General features: G+C 39.4%; 1 protein-coding gene across 1 annotated transcript in view; it reads right to left on the minus strand.

Annotated features, from left to right (window-relative positions):
* dnah6 (dynein, axonemal, heavy chain 6) overlaps positions 1-22,235 on the minus strand; it is a 121,574-nt gene that overhangs the window by 1,399 nt on the left and 97,940 nt on the right. The window contains 31 exon segments of the mRNA XM_030144237.1: positions 679-901; positions 1,068-1,219; positions 1,356-1,428; positions 3,298-3,483; positions 4,700-4,827; positions 5,005-5,134; positions 6,128-6,249; positions 6,373-6,492; positions 6,984-7,122; positions 7,223-7,369; positions 8,065-8,153; positions 8,351-8,511; positions 8,666-8,860; positions 9,619-9,760; positions 9,937-10,083; positions 11,094-11,132; positions 11,135-11,318; positions 11,525-11,704; positions 12,757-12,937; positions 13,180-13,247; positions 13,393-13,557; positions 13,846-13,971; positions 15,278-15,481; positions 15,778-15,974; positions 16,174-16,297; positions 16,503-16,619; positions 16,935-17,079; positions 18,563-18,798; positions 20,305-20,472; positions 20,555-20,797; positions 21,496-21,636. Of these exon segments, the coding sequence (XP_030000097.1) occupies positions 679-901; positions 1,068-1,219; positions 1,356-1,428; positions 3,298-3,483; positions 4,700-4,827; positions 5,005-5,134; positions 6,128-6,249; positions 6,373-6,492; positions 6,984-7,122; positions 7,223-7,369; positions 8,065-8,153; positions 8,351-8,511; positions 8,666-8,860; positions 9,619-9,760; positions 9,937-10,083; positions 11,094-11,132; positions 11,135-11,318; positions 11,525-11,704; positions 12,757-12,937; positions 13,180-13,247; positions 13,393-13,557; positions 13,846-13,971; positions 15,278-15,481; positions 15,778-15,974; positions 16,174-16,297; positions 16,503-16,619; positions 16,935-17,079; positions 18,563-18,798; positions 20,305-20,472; positions 20,555-20,797; positions 21,496-21,636 (4,672 nt within the window).

The raw sequence follows: 22,235 nt of genomic DNA on the forward strand, positions 1-22,235 counted from the left end.
AGGAGCCCTAGTGATCTGACCCTGGGCTGCCTAAACTGGATCTAGGAGCATGGGATATCACCTCCTTGGTAGGAGAAGAACCTGAACTGATGCAGGAAATTGAGAGGTATTGACTAGATACTAGATACTAGATACTTAGACTAGCCTCTATGCACAGCTTAAGGCTTGGACTCTCTCTGTACTGGAGTTGCCCAGGGTGAGAGGTGCAGAATGGTTATGGGGTTACCTGTAGCCCCCTGACTCAGTGCCTATATGTTGGAATTTGCCCCGGGCAACAAGAGGGTTGTTTCAACACCCCCTTTGGGCTAGGGAACAGGCTCTGACTCTAGTCTGCCCCTATGAACCAAAAAAGCTGTCAACTGATCACCATATGGTGGTGAGTTGGATCCAGTGGTGTAGAAGGATTCCAGTCAGGCATGGGAGACCCAGTTTGTCCATCCAGGAGAGGCTCAGAGTAGAACCACTGCTACCCCATTTCAAGAGGTGCCACTAAAGGTGGTTTGAGCATCTGGTCAGGATTCCTTCTGCACACCTCCTGGTGAGGTATCAAGACAAGTTCAACCAGGATGTGACCCCCAGGTTAGACTCAGAATATGCTGGTCTGGAAATTACTTAGAATACCCCCAGAAGAACTAATAATCAATGACAGCAGTGAGAGACTGACTGTCCAGCAGGTACCAGTGGTGGAGAGGGTTCCAGCTCTGGCAGAGGTCTTGTACAGTGGAGCGTGGTAGAGGTCAGGATCAGGTATGTAGCTCTGTTGAGGCTCAAAGTGCACCACTGGCAGCATGGTGTTCATCACTCGAGGTAACGCGTCTTCAATCACCATGTTCTCATCGTCCCAGCGACTGGAGTCCATGAACATGCCGTGGACGAGCACACCGTCCTCTACCTCTGGTAACTGTTGTGACCACAAATGAAACAGCTGTGCTAAAGCAAACATCTGCAAACATCCATATTTTTAAATCATTACTATTTTACACAAAAAGAGAAAACAAATTAGGACAAACGATAGGCAAAAAGATGAAACATCAACAATAAGATTTGTACAGGTAGACCCTCCATACCTTGTCATCCATGTCCAGTTTAGCGTTACTGTCCAGAGTGCGTAGTGCCTCACAGACCACAACCTGGTCTCTATAGACGGGCACCATGGTGAAGCGGAAGTTGAGCTCATCAATGGGCAGATTGTAACATCTGGCATGATTCTGCAGCACCCCTATAGGCCCCAGAAAACACAACAGACTTTCTTCAACTCCAATTGGATTTTTTATACCTAAGAAAGATCACTCTAATTCTATAGCACATTCATAACAAATACATGAAAACACATTTAGTACGTAGTAATATTTTACCAGTAAGAAACCCTTGAGGGAAGAAAAATCCAGAGATCCAAAAAGATCTGGGCTGACCACGTATGATCCAACTCTGGCAGAAGAGAACAAGGAAGAGTTGAGATGTGTTGTAATGTGTGTGCATTTAAATAACCTATTCTTTTACATGTTTTGTTCAGGTTTTTACAAGCCATGGTGCATTATAGGCCTCCTGTTTCATATGGGACTCGAAAGTGACTCAGAGGTGCATTCTCTCTTCAGACAGTGAGAGGCCAGTCATCCCTTTGAATGAATACAACATGACATGGTTTTGTCTATTTTCTGTCTGTATGTGTGCTTGGAAGAGTATGTGTTAATGTTCAGACCAGTCTTACAGAAGAACATCTGAAGTTGTAAGAAAGTATGAGGAGAGGGGGAAGGTCAGTGCTTCAGGGGGTGCTTGTGTTTATCAGCATTTTTCTATGTAATCATATACAACAGAGATAACAAACAAGCACATGCACATAACTAAAGGAGAATGCACTGACTAAATGTCGAGCATATCAGTGAGTGTCAGAGTTACTGACAGAAGACAAAAACACTTGAACCAAGGGAGGGGTTATCACATTTTCATCAGTATTTAAATCATCTGATTCATTTCTAATTAATGAGGTTTATTGAAAGAGAATATGAAATTTTAAATGACTAAGGGCTGTGTATTGACAGGAATCTGGTGATACAATATTGTGTTATTTTGCATTCAGTGACATTGACCAGAGGGGGTACAGCGTAAAGTATGCAGCATAAAGTGAATAATTTTGTATTTTTTAATAGTACTTGAAGTGATTAGTTTAGTGTAATTTGATGATCGGTAATAAGGGCATTTTTCTTGACAACCAAGCGAGTCTTGTCACAATCATTAAGTGCAATATTGGCCACAATAATCACATCATAACCTTTTCACAAAACCATGACGCCCCAGTTGTTGAAAATCAATACAGTATCACAACATAATGTGCTGTGCACTTTTAATCCCGGCAAATATGGGCACCTGTGGCTCAGTTGTGCGGGTCGTTCTTTGACCGAAGGGTCGGCGGTTTGAATCCTGGCTCCGACTGTCCACATGTTGAAGTGTCCTTGGGCGAGACACTGTACCCTCAATTGCTCCCAGTAGAGCCTGGCAGCGCCTTGCATGGCAGCAGCCGCCTACTGGTGTATGAATGTGTGTGAATGGTTGAATGTGAAGAACTGTAGAGCGCTTTGGGCCCCGTTAAGGTGTAGTAGCTATATAAGTTCAGTCCATTTACCAAATATAGGGTAAGATTCTGTTGGAAGTTACTGCCCTAAAATTTAGATTAGATTGTCTTTGTGTAAAATACATACATACATACATATTTATATTGGAAAGTACTCAGATATTATAACTGCACAAGGACATTTGACCTTGAAAAAATAGGTCAAGGTCACTGATTTTCAACAGGCTTCTGCTCCATGCCAAGATGCATCCACAGTATAAATGTGGTGCAGATATGTCAATGCATTCTTCAGATAATGTGATTATGTCATTGAATGGACAGACAGACAGATGGATGACAAAACGATTACAACACCCCTCGGCCGAGGTGTAAAAACAAGTATATCAGTATCTTCTCATTCGCCGACAGGTATGCACATAACATTGGCCTGTGTTTTTTAGTATGTGAGTATCTGTTTTGACTTCCATATCGTGGAATAATCCTCTGTTCTTACAATAACAATGCAATATTTATGAAATATTTACTCAGATACATATGCATTACTCACTATTCTACTTTGAGTTCTATTCTAATTTTACTTTACTTCATATTGTTTGCACTGACTGGAGTAGCACTCCTAATTTCACTGAACACACAATGACAATAAAGGCTATTCTATTCTATTCTATTCTATTCTATTCTATTCTATTCTATTCTATTCTATTCTATTCTATTCTATTCTATTCTACCTGGATGAAGGAGGTCCTGAGGGCCAGGTCTCTAACCCAGGACCCCAGAGGCTTCAGTGAAGGGTAGGCGGAGTTTGCCCAGTGTTTGGGAACCTGGTTGTTGAGGAAGCTGGTGTAGATACAGTCCATTTCCTCAGACATCACCACTAGACCTGCAATGGCCTTCTGCAGATTGGTAAGAGACGACTGAAAAAGACAAAAAGATACTGAGACGGTGGATCTGGAAAAGCAGATAGTAATATTAGATTAAAGTCTCCATGTTTCTGCCATGTTTTACAGAATTGCTGAATATGTTTCATCTGGAAGAAATAATATGTGGTAATTTGCATCAACAATTAAAACAAATATATCATTAACCACAGGAATACACTTGCATAGACACTTTTACAGTTTTAAATATGAATATAAGGTTATGTGTTTTGCAAACTCATAAACTGAAGGTGAAAGAAGACTAACATGACCAAGGCTTCTTTTGCATTGATGCCAATTTAAAACTTCTGTTGATAGATTCAGCAATTTTTCAGACCCTAGCGACTGTTTTTCTTTTTTTTTTTTTTTTACTTCAAAAAGCACCTAGAAACAATTTGATCTACTTTTAAAATGAGTCTGTAATCTTTTCTCATATTTTGTAAAGTGACTCGAACACTAAAACTCACTCATTTTCCTGTAAATGACACCAGATGATTTCCTGTGTCTCAGTCATATAAACCCAGGGTCTGTCTGCAGATGGAAAAGTCAGTGTTTCACACTTAGACACTTTGTTGGTATATTTAGTGATTTTTCAGACCCCTCTAGAGACTCTTTGTCCAAAAAAGACACTAGTGACAAATCCATCCCCTTTTTCTGGTGTTTTGGAGACTTTTGGAGACGTATCATTATTTGTCTAAAACAAATCACTGAATATAAATCAGTCCCATTGACAGTGACAGTTTTCTCTATTGTCTCTTTTTGGTCCATTTCCATTGTTCATGTCGACTGAAAATTACAAATGTTCTGGTTGAAAATGTTCCTGTTTTACTGTGACTTGTTGTCGTCTCCTAAGTGGACCGTAAGGTTAAAAACCAAACTGAAGAAAATGAAGAGAAAAGTAGGCGGAGCTTACTAATACCCCCATTAGTTGCATAACACTTTGCCCCTCCTACTCACTGATTTAGGCTGTTTTTATTCTCATTTTTTGTCTCTCACACAATGTTATTCCTCTGTCCTACATCATTTATTACAATTACATGAACATTTACAATTATGCAAATTAGGTGATGATGTCATTTAGTAACTTCTACTGGCTTCTAGCACAGAAAGCAGATACTTAAATACTGAGGAGATGGAAACAGTGTTCTTTTGTGGCAATGTAGCATAAAACAAGTCTAAATAAATGAAAAAAGTGTTTGTTAATCTGAGTCACCCTGAGCACTGTCAGCAGGTTGTTGAAGCGGTCTGATTCTTGTCCCAACACAGTTGATAAGGAGTTAATACGACCATTTACATCTGGAACAAACAGGGTCTCAGCTGATTCAGCCATGTCCAGACGGTCTACAGACAGACAGACAGACAGACAGACAGACAGACAGACAGAGAGAGAGAGAGAGAGAGAGAGAGAGAGAGAGAGAGAGAGAGAGAGAGAAACACACAGACAGATGTTGAGGTTTTATTATGACGATTGACATGAACTTAAATGGCTTCTGTGTGTGTGTGTGCATGTTTATCTACCTGGGAGTTTAGCTAAGATGGATTCAGCCAAATCACAGACAATTTCATCATTACTTTTAGCTCCGTCATGGACTGAAGAACAAGGGTTCACATCCATTATGGTGTTGATTAGGGTCACGGTTTCTTGTCGCTGAAGATGCAAATACACAAAGACACAAGGAAGCACACATACAAAATCCAGATTTACATGAGAATTACTGATAGATCGACAAGCAACAGTGAGCAGTTCACAATTTAACCATGAACCGGTTTTAAAAGCAGCAAAATGAGATATTTCTGTCAAAATAAACCGAATATTTAATAACAATAGTACATGCTCTCATGATTGTAGCACTAAAATATAAACAGTATCTAAAAGGCTATTGTCATGAGTATTTTGTCTTAAACTGACTTTTTCATGTCCTACATTGACCTGAGTTTATTGTTGTGGTCCACATCAGATTCTCCAGTGCCACATGTATCCTGTTTGTTTTGAGCATCCTCTACCACCACACATTTGGACTGATAATACACTCTATAGTCTACTACAGCACATTTGCTCACTGCTACAAGTGCATAGCAATCATATGTCTCGGTCCATGTCTCTGTCTCTGTCCCTGTCTGAATCTATGTCCATGTCTCTGTCTATGTCTTTGTTTCTGTCTGCATGTATGTCCATGTCTCTGTCCATGTCTCTGTCTATTTCTATGTCCATCTGAATACTGCTGCATATACTAAATGAGTTCGCTGAATACACTCAAAAGAGTGAATTCATCAAATGGACCTTGTCTGTTCACTTCTCGTGGCTTCTCTTCTTCTTTTGTTTCATTTTCCAAATGACCAAAACTCAAATGAAGTGAAACAGGTAGAAATGGAATAAACATGTTTGCAGCTGCACACTGGATTAAATATTGTGTGTGAACGTAAGTACAGAACGCTGACTTTTTGAAAGAAACGAAACAGCTCCAACGGAAATTACTGACACCCAAACTGAACATTTACATCAATAATGACTTAATAATAATCTGTTTTTTCAAGCTGTCTAACTGACCAAAAAGCAGATACATTGAATTATTTCATGTGTTTTTTTTTGTTTTGTTTTTTTTTTCATTCTGATGCTGATCATATGAGCACTGATCCTCACCTGAAAGGCCAGGTTGGCGTTGTCGTGCATACCAAAGACCTCAGGACCATCTATAATTGGAAGACTGTCTATGTACTTCCTGTATTGGTCCAGTTCATTTGACTCTGGGGCGTAGTAGATACCTTATGTACACACAGGGAAAAAACATGAACCCAAACACAAGTAGGCCGACGCTGGGATTCAGAGGCATTTGTACAATAAAAGGTGTCTTTTATGTTTGTCTGGGCTCTGATGACCAACAGTACCAGAGGAGGAGTAGGTGTATCCTGGCTCCAGGGTCTGAGGGGAGAAGAAGCCTTTGAGGAGGGTCCGGAGGCAGCGCTGGTCCCACACATCCGTCACTCTGCCTCCATATGTGATCTCACCTGAGGACACACCCCCAAAAAATTATCATACATATGTGATCTCAGCTGAGGACACACCCCCAAAAAATGATCATACATATGTGATCTCACCTGAGGACACACCCCCAAAAGCTTACATCATACCAACAGCCTGTATCTGCTCTGCTTTATATCAGTGAACACAGATGGACACTGAAGGCCGGGGCGTTTTCTAAACGTTATTCAGAACCTTCCACACTAACAGACACTAAATAACTGTGTTTGTGATATGGACGATAACAGGCATTTAACGAAAACTGAAGTGGGACCAAACAATGACATCTGACTAACACACTGACAATGAGTTATAGCCAATCTGTGTTCAATAAGAATACAGTCTGCATCTGAGTAGTACACCATAGACTGAGTACTGTGTGTACACCATAGACTGAGTACTGTGTGTACACCATAGACTGAGTACTGTGTGTACACCATAGACTTAGTACTGTGTAGTACTGTGTGTGTGTTTTTACCAGTGATGTAGACCAGGGCGTCCCATGGGATGGGTCCATCTTTACAGTACAGGTTGAGGTTCAACAGGGCACACTCCCTGTCACTGTCATTAAATTCATAGCGGATGTTCCAGCCCAAAGGACCAAACTTCTTCCGCTCCTAAGACACATGCACAGCAGGACAGAACACAAATAAGGACATAAATGGAAATAAGAAAAGACACAGACCAGTGTGTTGATAATGTGTGTATGTTGTGAACCTGGACAATTGCATGGAAAAAGCACATTCCAAAGACCATCTTCCTCCACTGGTGTCCTAGAATGTGGTCTTCAAAGAACCTGTTGGAGATCTCTGTGAAGGCCCGTCGCAGATTGGCTCGCAGACCTTTAGGAGGTTCATTAGTCACCTGGCAATGAAGACAAAAAGGCAAAAAAAGTAAAGGAGGTGTGGTTTCAACTGCTAAAGGTCTGCGAGGTGATGCTGGCAGGTGGCACTATTAAGAGTCACACTGGAAAAAATCTAAATCTTACCAAGTGTATTTTTGTCATTTCTAGTCAAAATATCACATCACACTTAAAATAAGACACAATCACCTAAAGAGTAACTTTTCAGTGAGATATAACAACTTATTTTTAGACAATAGGTCTTGAAAATCTTATTTGAAGAAATCTTACCAAGATAATTTTAATTTATTCCATTAGCAGATTTTTTTTTGCTCAATTCCATGCAAAGTATCCTTTTTTAATTGTTTGTACTTGTTTTAAAAGGGGCATTTTTCCAGTGCAGTGCTCTGGAAAGGAACCTTGATTTGTGTTTCCATAAGATGTTAAGAGGATTTGGAGCAAAGTTTTCCACACTGTAGAACACAACAGTTCAGCAGTTTGATTTCTCTGCTGTAATTAATGGGGTCTCTTCAAACTACTATTGTCACATATACCAAATCAACTCCTAGTTCTCCTCAGAAACCTAAAACAGGCTTTATTCAATATGACTGTTTGCTTTGAAGGGATGATTACTTTAAAAAAAGAGTGATACAAAACTGTTCAATGCCCAGCACTAGGAAAATACATCAATTATACTCTGGTGTTTCTGCGTTTTTACCTTGACAGAGTTTTGCAGCACGGTAACAGGAAATACTTTGGTCGGCTTGGAACTGAGAAACAGGCGGAAGTTCTCATGGATGGATTTGTCTGAAAAGAAACAATGAGGAAAAATCCTTCATGATGAAGTTCAAATCTCATCTTATATTAATGTCCAATACAGATACTACTAATGTTCTTTTATGGTCAATTTATTGTAAAAAAACACAAACAAACACATAATTAATTGCTTCCAACTTTTTCTAGATTTGATGTCAAAGCCTTTGGAGCTGGATTTAAATATGTACCAGGTTCAGTGAAGGTCTTGATGAGCTCCTCCATGGATAACATCCAGGACACAGCCAGATGACAGTTCTGAAGGAAAACCCAGTTCCCACTTTTCACAGCTGCGTGGATCATCTTCTCTGCTATCGGCCCTTGTCCTTGGCCCAAAGAGATGGACTCCACCCTGACAGACAAAGGTATAAGTAGTAAAAACCTTCATCAAGGACACATTTGTCCATATTTTCAGCCTGTTGACCATCACCTCAGATTCCTGGAAGTATTTTCATGCACTCTTTACACCTTATCCTTATCATATTTGGTCCATTTGTTTCTCATACCTATCTAGATACCCCTTTTCTTTTGCAAAGCGCTGGAAGGCGCCCATTGGGTCAGAGCCTGTGCTTAGAATGAACACCAGTGGAGTGGAGGGGGACATGTCCCTGTAAAGGTGAACCAGGTCCACTGGAGGGTTTTCCACAAACTGCTTCCCCAGACTGACTATCACAAACTCAGTGGCTGCAGATACAACCTGCACACAGGTAAGATGGAGGACAGAGGGTCAATAAGACAGAAAAGCATGGACAGAATTATGGGTGACATAGAAGCAAAACATCAGCCAAAGTCATGTGTATAATTAATACAAATGAAACTTGACTACATGAACATATTAACCTAAGGCTGTAATGACTAGTCGACTGGTCGACAAAAGGTCAACGGCAAAATTAGTCCAGAAGTACTTTAGTTATCGACAGGTCGTTAGTGACCTCGTGCACTTTTCTTTAAGGATTTAGATGTTTCTTTAACAAACTTTGTACAAACAGGGACTGGAATTGTTCTGCATAAAATGTACTTTTGTTTAAGGGGGAAAAGGTATTTATTGCGGCTATAATATTTGTTGAACATTGAATTGTATATTTCTTTTACAAACTTTGTTATGCATTCTAATTGCACTAAATGCTATCACTAAAGGAAAGAAAATGTCTTTTATTGCTGCAATAAATATAAATAAAAGCCTTTTTTTGTTTTGCAGTTCACAATCCGACTAATGAACTATTGAAATAATCATTAATTGAAGCCCCAGTTCAACTTATAATGGATGGAATGGAAAAAGCATGAATGTCTTCTGAATCTCTGGTTTGTTGTTCAGGTCTGAAAATGAGACAAAACATTGAAATGTTTTGACTTTTGTGCAGTCATTTCTGACAGCCCCTTTAAGCAGGAAAACTGTGTGCGAGTAAAAACACCCACCTCCTCCACAGGTATGTGTCATAGACTCTGGTCCTTACCTTCCTCCTCCAGGAAACTCTTGATGAGGACTAACTTCTGGAAGGAGCTCAGCCTTTCATCCCAGTGACCTTTGAACCCATCCTCTGTCTTCAACTCTGACATGTAGCCTTCCCAAGTCTCTGGATTAATAGACCCTTGAAATTGTCCTAACATTTGAAAACAATACATGAGAATAGAGGTTAAAACAGCTGACAGGAAACAAAGCCATTGTGTCTGGATCCAAAATGAGTTTTCCTTCATGTGTCCCAGAGACATAATGTATGACATATGCTTATCACTTATAACCAGACTGGCCAGGATGAGGTGACAAGGGAAGGGTTACCCAGGGTGACGGGGATGTGGGTTCTGGTCATTTCCTCTGAGATGCCCTTGAAACACAGCAGTGAATGCTCCAGATCCTGACACGTCTGCCACTGAAAATCACTGAGCCATGGCACATCTGGACATTTGGCATACTCCTGGAAACAGGAGATGGAAGCGGAGATGATTACAACGGTGAAGAAATGAGATGATGGGAAAAACAGACAGAAAGGCCTCGAGCACAGAGGAAACAGAGAAATAGAATTCAGTTCAAAGGACAGAAGGAACAGATAAGAGCTGGTGATGATGGGATGCATGGAGACACTACACACATTAAAGCAACACTAATGCATTGACCTGTGGGGATCCACAGGTTCTAGATGTGGTCGTTTCTATGCTGTTGTGTATTCGTGCATGCTGTACCACATTTGTCCAGCAGTCACCGCCAAAGCGTTCTGAATATAGCAACATTATTGTAAGCCTATTGCATTCCAAATTACTAAATTTTCCCAAAATATTGGTCCTGTTAACTTGCCGTTTTCGCTAGTCGTATCCATTGACCAAAATACATAAGTATGACAAACTGCAGCAGTCAGCTCTTTCTGGATTTTGCGTGAATCCCGAGACACATACAAGCACACACACACACAGAGGCCACTTGGCTTTTATAATATAGATTCCAAGTTTGTAAGAAGCATCAATGATGGATATATTGAGTAGGACATACAGATGACAGGAAAGTACAGCTTTATGTATGTATGAGGTTCTGAACACCCAGGTTTTTCTTCCACGTCCTGTGATGAATGATAAACTGCTCAATTAAACCTCATTCCTCATTATGTTCTAGCTCCAGTGCTTACCCACTAATCTACTTTGTTATACTTAAATATAGTGGTATATATAATCAATATATGCTGTTTCCGTCATCATCACTTATATACTTCAAATTGTGCACTAATGACTGAAAACTGGGGGTTGGGGGGTGCACAAATCACTGTATGTCCAAAGCATTACGAGGGTAGAAAGGCTGGTGTATTTATAAAATGACATATAATAAGTGAAAAAGTATTTAGTGAACAATAACAAAACAGGAAAATAATGAGATGTAACATTCACTAAATAGAAGAGGCAGATGTAGGAGTGAAGGTGTCGGGTCCACTCCACCGTTCCATCCATGGAGAGCAGCTCCTCTCAGGAAGAACTGCCATTCGGCATCAAGATGTCCCCACGCTGCCTCTGGATCTGGACGCACACCAGGAAGCTGTAGATGAGCTTATGCTGTTCGAACAGGCCCTCGGGACACGTCTCATTGTAGGAGTTGAGTAGGATCTGGTCCAGAAGGTTCTGCAGATGGTTCTCCCAAACGCTGCTCTTTTCCAGCCCCTCGATGGTGGTGTTGAAGAGCTGAAGGTTAACAAAACAGATGGAAATGACACAAGCACAGGACACAGGAAGCAACACCATTTTTATATCATATATTATCATTATATATCATATATTTTATATCATATGATATCTTTATGTGTCATATATTTTATGTCATATTCCTGAAAATAGAATGACTGATTCTATGAGTCAGAGGGAGGTGTGTGTGTTTGTCTTCTTCTCACCTGTTTAAAGTACTTGAGTGAAAACTGGTACATGGGATCGATCTCAGACAAACTGGCAATAACAAAGTACAGCACAGTGCCCCTGGTGGCCACAGGGCGGTATCGCTCCCTTGCTGTGTTTATCATCACCTCTGTAGACTCAGCTTCTTCCAGACGATGCTTTATCGCTTCTGATGTCACCTGAGGAATGATGGAGGCAAAGGTAAGAGAAGAAGGAGAAAAAACAGCAGTAATACAAAAAAGAACAGATAAGGCAGAGATACAGCAATGTCTAAGGCCTGCTGGTTTGCTATTTTATATATATAATTATTTATTATTATTATTATTATTATTATTGTTACTTCTTTTTACTCATTTATTTCTACTAGACCTTTCTAATGTGCAGTTGCCTTTCTTTCACAACTATTCTTACAGGGTGGGGAAGCAAAATTTACAATATTTTGAGGCAGGGATTGAAAGACAGTGTATGACCAATTAGTTTATTGAAAGTCATGAGAATTTATTTGCCACAAGAAAATTGACATAATAGAAAATGTTTTTATTCTATGTGTCCTCCTTTCTCAATAACTGCCTTCACATGCTTCCTGAAACTTGTGTTCCTCAAATATTTGGGTGACAACTTCTCCCATTCTTCTTTAATAGTATCTTCCAGACTTTCTCGTAATAGTTTGCTCATAGTCATTCTCTTCTTTACATTATAAACAGTCTTTATGGACACTCCAACTATTTTTGAAATCTCCTTTGGTGTGACGAGTGCATTCAGCAAATCACACACTCTTTGACGTTTGCTTTCCTGATTACTCATATGGGCAAAAGTTTCTGAAAAGGTATGGATAATAGTGTTAGGTATGATTATGACATCAATATATGTTTGGTTTCAAAACAATTGACGTAGTGCCTGCTGAGAAAAAACAACTAAATGTTCATTGTAAATTTTGCTTCCCCACCCTGTATAGTTATTACTATTTTCTTTTTGTGTTTTAATATTTCTTATATTTGTACTTTCGATGTTTTTCCTGAGGGATCAATAAAGTTCTATCTACTCTAATCTAATCTAATCTGATCTAATCTAATCTAATGAGAAGGAGAACAGAGGAAAAATAATGTAACAAGTCAATATAAAAAATAAAGCCAATGACAAAGTTAAAGAATGATTGTAGTAATAATAATCATCATCATAATCATAATAACTGTGCAGAACCAGGCCAAACATCCCTATGAACAGTATTGACCTTTGACTCCTGCAGAGTCTGAACCAGCTCCTCGTTGTCTAAGATGTTCCCCTCAGAGGTGAACAGAAGCTTCAGGATACGATCTTCGATGTCTTTCAACTGGTTTCGATCTTCGTTTATTTGTACAATCAGTTGATTTCTCTGTACCTCGAGGTGTGGACTCTCCAGACGAACCACATCACTGTCAAGACCCAGTCAGGTGGATATATACATACATACATACATACATACATATATATATATATATATATATATATATATATATATATATATATATATATATATATATATATATATATATATATATATATACATATATATATATATATATATATATATATATATATACACACACACACATGGAGTTAGTGTTATTATTGAATGTGTTGTGTATGTAATGTTCCCCAGAATCTGTGTTTGTACCTTAGCAGTTGGTCCTCCAAACCAGACTCAGTCACAGTGAAATTAATGATTGTTACTTTGATGCAAACCTGAAACATGAAAGGAATATGCAAACAATTAAGAACACAATGTGCACACAAACTACACACAACATACACACAAAGTCAGACAATTATAAGAACACTCTCATATTTAAGTGATGTGTGTGTGTGTGTGTGTGTGTGATGTCCTTACCTCTGGTAGATAATGTGGGTTGGACATTTTCGTGGTCATATAAAATCTAAAGTTTTTGTCATAGTCGATGTCTGAGTCTCCGAGTCGGATCAATGTTCGTCCCCCAGACACAAACGTCTGCTTTAGGAGGACGGGCTCTAGAGCTGGATCCAGGCTTTCCTTCAGCTGCACACCAACAAAAATACAGACATTCATACAGAGAATCAGTAACAAATGACCACCTTCATTAGTCCATGTACATGCCCATCCATGTCCAAACTGACAACATCAGGGCTATGACTGGTGTGTGTGTTTTATTATGACTGGAGTGTGTGTTTTTTATTTTTATGAGTGGTGTTGTTTTTATTTATTTTTTGAGGCATGTTTTTTGAGGGTTTTCCTTAGTGCTGTGTTCTTTTTATTTATTTTTGTGAATGTTCTTTTGATTTCTTTCTGTGAGTTTTGTGTTCTTACCTCTTCCAGCAGTACAGGTATGCCTATGCGGATGGCATTCTCTAGATTACGGAGGAAGTCTGGGTCTGTGAGTTTGATGACTTTTAAACCATGCTTGGCTTCTTTTGAGCGGATCCACCTGTTTGCCTAATGGTGAAACAAATAACTTTTAAGTGTCAACAATGAGAGGTTCGATTAATAATCCTACATCCATGAATGATGTGACTGTTACAACACAGCATGATTTATTTAGTGTTTGATTGACACCTACTGAATATGCAACACATCAAATGAATATTACAGAACTGAAAATGTACTTCTGTGTGTCTGTACTTCATAACATTAGAACAGGTGGATTCAACAAAGAACAAAGAGGAAAACAGAACCTAAACATGACAGGATCTGAGAGAAAGACAGATTCAAGGAAACACCTCAACCTTTGACAGTCACTGTTTCCAACTCCTCAGTAAAAAGGATCAATTTTCTGTCCTAAAAGTCTCTAGAAATTACTAAATGACATTATTACCTAATTTGCATAATTGTAAATGTTCATGTAATTGTAATGAACAATGTTGGACAGAGGAATATCATTGCACTAAGTATGTTTAGAACTCCAAATGAACTATACTCTGTCAATTCTACTTTTTATCTAATGTCCTAATTCCAACCATCCTCCTTTATCTGGGCTTGGGGACCGGCTAAAGTGACCAAAAAGAGACACTCTGGACCAGCTACTGAGGATAGTTATTGGTTTATTGGTTTGTTGGTTTAGCTTTTCTCTTCATTTTCTTCAGTTTGGTTTGGTTTTTAACCTCACGGTCCACTTAGGAAATGACAACAAGTCACAGTAAAACAGGAACATTTACAACCAGAACATTTGTAATTTTCAGTCGACATGAACAATGGAAATGGACCAAAAAGAGACAATAAAGAAAACAGTCACTGTCAATGGGACTGATTTATATTCAGTGATTTGTTTTAGACAAACAACGATAAGTGTTTTCACATCAGAGTCTCCAAAAGTCTCCAATAGCACCAGAAAAAGGGGATCGATTTGTTGCTAGTGTCTTTTTGGATAAAGAGTCACAAGAGGGGTCTGAAAAATCACTAAATATACCAACAAAGTGTCTAAGTGTGAAACACTGACTTATCCATCTACAGACAGACTGGGTTTATATGACTGGGACACAGGAGGAAAATGGGTGAGTTTTAGGTTTGAGTCTCTTTACAAAAGATGAGAAAAGATTACAAACTCATTTTAAAAGTAGATTAAATTGCTGCTTTAAAGTAAAAAAAATTAGTTGCAGGGCAGAATGGAAGGTTGTTAAATCTATCAACAGAAGTGTTCGTTTGTGATCAGTGTTTCCAGTGTTTTCCAACCCAGAGGTAGGTTTGTATCATATGTCTGAGTCAACCCTAGTTAGTAAGTGAGTAAATAAGTTGGTTAGTTGACCTGATCCTGGGGGTCGATCATTAGAGGCCAGCGGCGGCCTTCAGTCACCAGGATGCCATTTTCAGTAGAGACAGAGTCACGAGGGAGGCCTTCTGTGTTCCACTGCCGGATCACGTAAGGGTCGCCTAGAATTTTGATCAGACTGAAGCTGGAACTGATCGGAATGTCCAGGTCCTGGCACCGTTTTATCCACTGGTCAATGAGCTGAGGAAAAGACCAACACACAACTCAACAGGAACTATTTAGAATGTCTTTGGTAAATAACTGCCTTCTTCTCAAATATTTCTTTCTTTTCTTTTCTTTTTTTCTATTTCTTGTTTTCTGTTTAAATGATGTAGAATCTAATTCCATGCACTGTTAACATACATACATATATATATATATATATTCGCCTTATTGAGGAGTCCAAATTAAATGCATCCACTTCTATTGTAATGCACGAAGCAACAAAAAAGGAAGAAATGAAATGCATGAAATGACAGGATCATTCTACTACATACCAGCTGTCTATAATGGGAAGTAAATGCTCCATAATAGGCCACACAAGCTGCTGCAATGAACACATTCCCTATGACGTTAATGATTTCTTGGTCAAACTGGTCGACACTTTGGTCCCATCGAACCTGTTCATCGCCCAGAGCGGACGTCAGCTTCCCTGCCCGGGTTAACCGGGCCTCTGTCAGAGCCATGGTGTTGACTGGGAACAAGAAATAGGAGATCACAAAACCACCAAGATAGGTACTAACACTACAGTAACACTTTGTTTCTTTTATTTTTGGTCATGTCACTTAATTTTAAGTACAGATTTGTGATGTCCTTTACTTTATCTATGTCCAAACTGACATCTGTCATTAAAAACATACAGTGGTTTGAAAAAGTCAAGGTTCCATTCTCACCTAACTCTTCCTTTTCCTTGACACTGTTGTCAAACTGTTCCTGCAGAACCTTGATCTGATTCTCCACTTCCTGAAGCTTCTGCTGCTTCTCCCTCAAGGTTGCCATAGTTACATCCAGTTCCTCCTGCACGTGTTAAGATTCAGGCAATTACTCAACAATTCACCTACTAATGGGTCCATCGTTTACTGTCATTAGCTCCAGCGTATGTGCAACAGTCTTTATTAGGACCAAAATGAACTGAAGAATGGATGGGCTTATAGTAAATGAATGCTGTCATTGTTATGTAACTATAGATATAAGAGTATATAGAGCTGTGTATAGAACTGACCTGTGCCATGGCCAGTTTTTCTCTTTTAGGGCCAACGTCTTTGAGGACTCTAGAGTACAGATCCATGGCTCTGACCCACATGCACATTGACCTGCAGGCTTTGGATACTTTCTCCACCTGAGAGAATGATTTGTACAAACTTAAATCTAACATCACATTCAACACTCTGACATCCAAACTGTTGACCCCTCCTCCAAAGTATGGCACTAACATACTAACACAGAGAGCATTACATGATATGATAAATGATATAATATATGACATGATATGACATGACATGATATGGCCTCATATGACATCACATTTAATATATCATATGATATAAGATATAATATGACATGAAATGATATATGACATGACATGACATGATATGACATGACATGACATGATATGATATGATATGATATGATATGAAATGAAATCCAGACAGACCTTGTCAGGTATGAAATCTGGATTATTGATGTACTTCTGGAGTTTGAGCAGGATCTGTGGTTTGATATTATCCTTGTCATATTCCACCAGACGTTTGAGGAAATTGGCCTGTCCGAGTAACTGTTTGGCAGTTGACCAGTCTGGCCTGTAAGAACAAAAACATGTTGCTGGAAGTTATTAAAAAAAATAAGGCTGTGGTAAATTAATTTTATACAGTCGGGACAAAATATCTAATGCTGATTTTCATTTTCCAGTTTTATAGACCACTGACTTTAGAACAAATGGTTAGGATTATAAATAATCCTTGAACGAACAGAAGCAGAAGCAGATTATGATGCAGAACTGACTTTAAAAGCCATTTTATTAGTTTTCTCTGCAGTGAAAAGTTCACAATATTGAAATCTATGGTGAAAATAACAGGTATCAATCCCACACTGCTACTACTGTCAGATGATATTTTACTGCCACTTGTCAAACCTACACCAATGGTTGTTATTTAGTATATATGTCAGGGTAGAGACTGCGATCTGGTAGGATCGGCGATTCTACCAGTAGAGACTCCGATCGTAGTCTCTACCAGTAGAAACTCCGATCAGAGTCTCTACTGGTAGAAACTCCGATCCTGCCAGTAGAAGGGTTAGGGTTAGGGTTAGGGTTAGGGTTCGGATCGGAGTTTCTACTAGTAGAGACTCTGATCGGAGTTTCTACTGGTAGAGACTACGATCAGAGTCTCTACTGGTAGAATCACCGATCCTACCAGATCGCAGTCTCTACCCTTACATATACACTATACTTATCATCACTGGTGACTGATAGAAGTGATATAAGCTTTGGGACTGGACTCTTCTCCTGGAGACAATTTTTAATGGTTTTACTTTAAAAGATGTTGATGGCAAAGATGCATCATAAATGAAGTAAAACCAGTTACAGTGTCCCCGTATGTCAGCGTCATGTTCTATCCAAACCAATCCCCAGTTGAATTTGTGAGGTCTGGATGCAGGAGATCAGCCTCTCAATAGAAGTGGGTGGTACTTCCACTGGAGGAGAACTCAACTAATTCAATCAAAGTCCATGTATGACTTCTATCAGTGATCAATAGGAACTATATTAATATCTCTAACCATTTACATGTTGTAAACCATCAAAATATGGATCATTAGAAAGAAAGGAATATTTATAAAAACAAAAACAAAAAAATCCCAATTTCTAAAATTGTGAACAAACTTTGTAATTGTCCAAAGTTTTCTCAGAGAAGATGTTTCAAGAAATTGCTAACAAAGATGAAGACGAAGATGAAGACAAAGATGACAATGACAAAGACGACGTCAGACACGATACCTTCACAATAGCTGAGATAAAAAAGGAGAACCTAAACTAATAATACAGATATGACATGTTCATAAGTTTTAAAAAAGGCGATTTTCCAAGGATGGACAGTGGTCAATAAAAGGAGGGAAAGACAGATGACAGGAGTGAATTTAGTGTAGCACTGCAGTATAATGATTACATTTAAAGGGTAACAGGGCTGAGTACTTATGTCATGAGCTGATAGGTAAACTCTGTAGATGCTAATGGTAAGAAAATTAAAGCATATACTAATATCAGGTATATGAGAGAGCTCCACTGACTTGCAGTTGAGCAGAATGCAGACAGCCTCCATGACCGTCATGACCAGGTCGGGTGGGTTAGTGAACACCTTGATTTCAACGATGTGAGCTTTGTCCAGGGAATCCAGGGCTTGAATTGCACTGTGCAGGGCTGGCAGAGCCTCATCCAGATCCTTTTGAGCATCATCAGCTATAGCTTGAGTGTCTTCTGCCTTGACCTTCGCCAGAGCCTCGTCTTCTTTCACCACCTTTTGCACCTGTAGAAACAATATGCATCATATTTAACAGAAAGTAGATGCCCAGCAGCCACTACAGCATCCCCCAGCCATTCTCACTTTCACACTTTCAACCCCCCTCCCCCACTCCCCCCTCTCCCTAATATTGGATCAGGTGAGGAGACAACTGAGGCAACTGAAGAGCAGGAAAGCTGTAGGATCAGCCCTATTCAATTCAATTCAATTCAACTTTATTTGTATAGCCCAATATCACAACAAGGTTATCTCAAAGGGCTTTACAGAGACAGTTGGAGTAAACAACAGTCAAATAAACAGCAAGAAAATGAGTAGTGTCCAGGGCATCCCCCATCCTTAGACCCTCCTTCTCGGCAAGGAAAAACTCAAAACCCAGTGGGAAAAGGGAGAAACCTCGGGGAGAACCACAGTGAAGGAGAGATCCACTCCCATGGATGGACAGGCTATAGATGCACCAGGACTGATGGATGTCCATTTGCAGATGTAGTTCTAGTCTGCAAGGATGCAGTAGGGTGGACACATGGGGGGTCTATCCCGCTGGATGAGACCTAGACCCTAGACCGGACCAGGACTGGATCGGATCAGCCCCAGACTGCATAGGGACCATACACACCTGGGGGGGCAGCTCCTTCAGGTCCAGACTGATTTACCCACAATATATGAGAGAGCGCCACCACAGGTTGTTCATCCACCATCAGACTGAACAACACAACAGTGTAACCCTGTCCTGTAAGTGTCTCATCTGTACTGTCTGACATTCTTGCAATTCCTCTATGTTGTAAATATGTATATAGTCAGTATAATTTTTTATTACTATAATTATTCTTTTATTTTATATGGTTTGCTTTTTTGCACTATCTTGTTTTTTGTACTATATTAATGCATGTGCACTTTCTTTTTTTAATTTCATTCTGTTGCTGCCTCGACCATTGAATTTCCCCATTCTGGGATCAATAAAGTCTAGTCTGATCTAAACTAATCTACTCTAATCTAATCTAATCTAATCTAATCTAATCTAATCTAATCTAATCTAATATTTGAGTTTTTGGTATCACTGGGCAAAAATTCCATGAATACCTTTCAGCATATTGTCATTCAAATGTTCAAATGTTCTGAGGAAAAAAAAACCAGGAAGCTTCTGTCCTTTGCTTACAGGCTGTAGAGAACCTACACCTAATGCCAGATTTTGGCTAATTCTAAGAATATTCAGAGGGAGGGGAAGTTAAGTAACAGATTTAATTACTGATCACTGGTCAAGATTCTATTAATATGATTACTAGTCAACTCCCATAAACTGTTTCCTAAATTCTCATTTTCCTAAAGGGACACGAAACAGTCTCATTGAATGTATTTGAACCTATATTTAGTTTTTGGAATTTGGACAAAGACAGAAGGACGGTGTGTAATTTTTGCATTCTAGTGTAGTTTTAATATTTATAGTTGGTGTGTGGAAAAAAAAAAGAAAGAAAGAGACCAACAAACAAACAAACACACACACATATAGTGTGTTACCTGGTCTGCTTTGTCCTGGTCTACCGTCAGCTGTTCCATGAGAGCGTCCACATCAGTGGACTTCTGTTTCAGGACCGTCTCCAGAGCAGACATTTCCACTTTCATCTTGTCCACCAGGTCGTTAGTCTCTAATAGTTTGGTCAGACCATTCTTCACACGGTTCCTGGCCTATCCGTGGACACACACATGCATTGCCTGTATATTATACAGTTGTTATTATAATCTGATGTAGTTTGAAGGTTAAACGTACCGTCACTAACTGTTGTCTTTTCCTGTCTAACATGGACAGGTAGAGGTTGATGAGCTCCAGGTAGGAGGTAGGTGTGGTGTAGTATCGTCGCCTCAGCTCTGAGTAATAACGCTCTGCCATGTCACTGACACTCATGTGTATTTCCACACACATCGCTGACAGGCTCTGCTTAAGCCTTTCACTGCCAAACTCAACACTCTGGAAGAAGGCCATGGAGACGGACAGTAGGGCCTCACGGGGCCACTGGGGGGGCCACCAGGAGAAAGATGACACACCACAAAAATACATATGTTTACTAATGCAAAAAAAATAGCACATACTTAGAATTCACACTGAAACAAATGAACAAAACACAATAATACTGACTTTGAGTAAATACGAAAATTTAAAACTTTTGCCATTGAGTCAACAAAGGAAATTTGTTTACAGAGATCATAAATAGAACATGGAATGAAGGCCATAAATATTTCATTATTCATCAGCACAATCAAGAGCAGAAAGGTAATAGTGGACGAGAGAGAAGCTGTGCATAAGGAAACAAATGGAAGTAGAGATGTTGTTTATGGTGAGAGGGTTAGGGTCAGGGTCAGGGGTTAGGGTTAGTGTTAGGGGTCAGAGTTAGGGTCAGGGGTTAGGGTTATATCAAAGGTCAAACTGTGTAAGAGGACTTGCAGTATAATAGCAGGAGTGTAATGTAAGAAGTATGAACAGCCACGACCTAATGAACTATAAATCTGCTTCACCAGTTTTACAAGTATATATTTGTGCTTGAAAGCTCATCAGCATAATTATATATTGTTCTTTTTTCCCTAAACGCAGTAACTATACAACCGGCACCTTTACTTTCACACCTAAAAGCCAAACTGAGTAATTGTACGTGTCTGGAATAATAATAATAATAATAATAATAATAATAATAAGGACTCCCCATGTGAAGTTACCTGTACAAACCAGTCAATAGTGCAGCAGTTGACCAATGACGGGAACATGCGACAGCGGGACCTGAAGGCATCGCCCACAGGACTCATGCACAACACAATGTGCAGTTTCTCCCGAACATAAGAGATGAAATACTGGAACACCTGGAAGTATGACCACACAGAAAAAAAGACAAGAAAACTCTATAATATCTAGATGTTTGGTCTCACCAAGAAGAAAAAAAGGACACAAAGTAAAGCTGTGAGGCTTAGAGCTCATTTGGGGACAACAGACCCTTTTCCACCAGATTCACAGGAAGTTTTATTACCAGGAACTTTTATGTGGGTAAAAGAATTCCTGCTAATCAGTGTGCTTTGTGTTTCCACCACTCTTCAAAGTTCCTGAAAATGTATTCAAATGAGGCTTGGTTTCAAGTCGCTGAGTCCATGTCCTGCTGAATTTCTTTAGAGTGCATTTGGCAAAAACATTTGACATGGTCCAGGGTCTTTAGATGGTATTTGATGAATACCATCTTTAGCCTATTCAGATGGACAGACACATGGCTGCAATGACCAATACATTTGGCTTGGTTTAAGCTGAATGTGATCAGAAGGTCAACTTTAAACACAGGGAAGAGTGTATTCAGCTAAGGGACGTCCTCGTCTCGTAGCTTATCTTCTTTCACTCCATTTTTCCAAACGATTAAAACACAAGCCAAATGAAGCTATAAATGAAATAAACAAGTTTGCAGCCGCAAATCGGC

Source organism: Sphaeramia orbicularis, chromosome 9, assembly GCF_902148855.1.
Source record: "Sphaeramia orbicularis chromosome 9, fSphaOr1.1, whole genome shotgun sequence".
Taxonomy (NCBI): Eukaryota; Metazoa; Chordata; class Actinopteri; order Kurtiformes; family Apogonidae; genus Sphaeramia; species Sphaeramia orbicularis.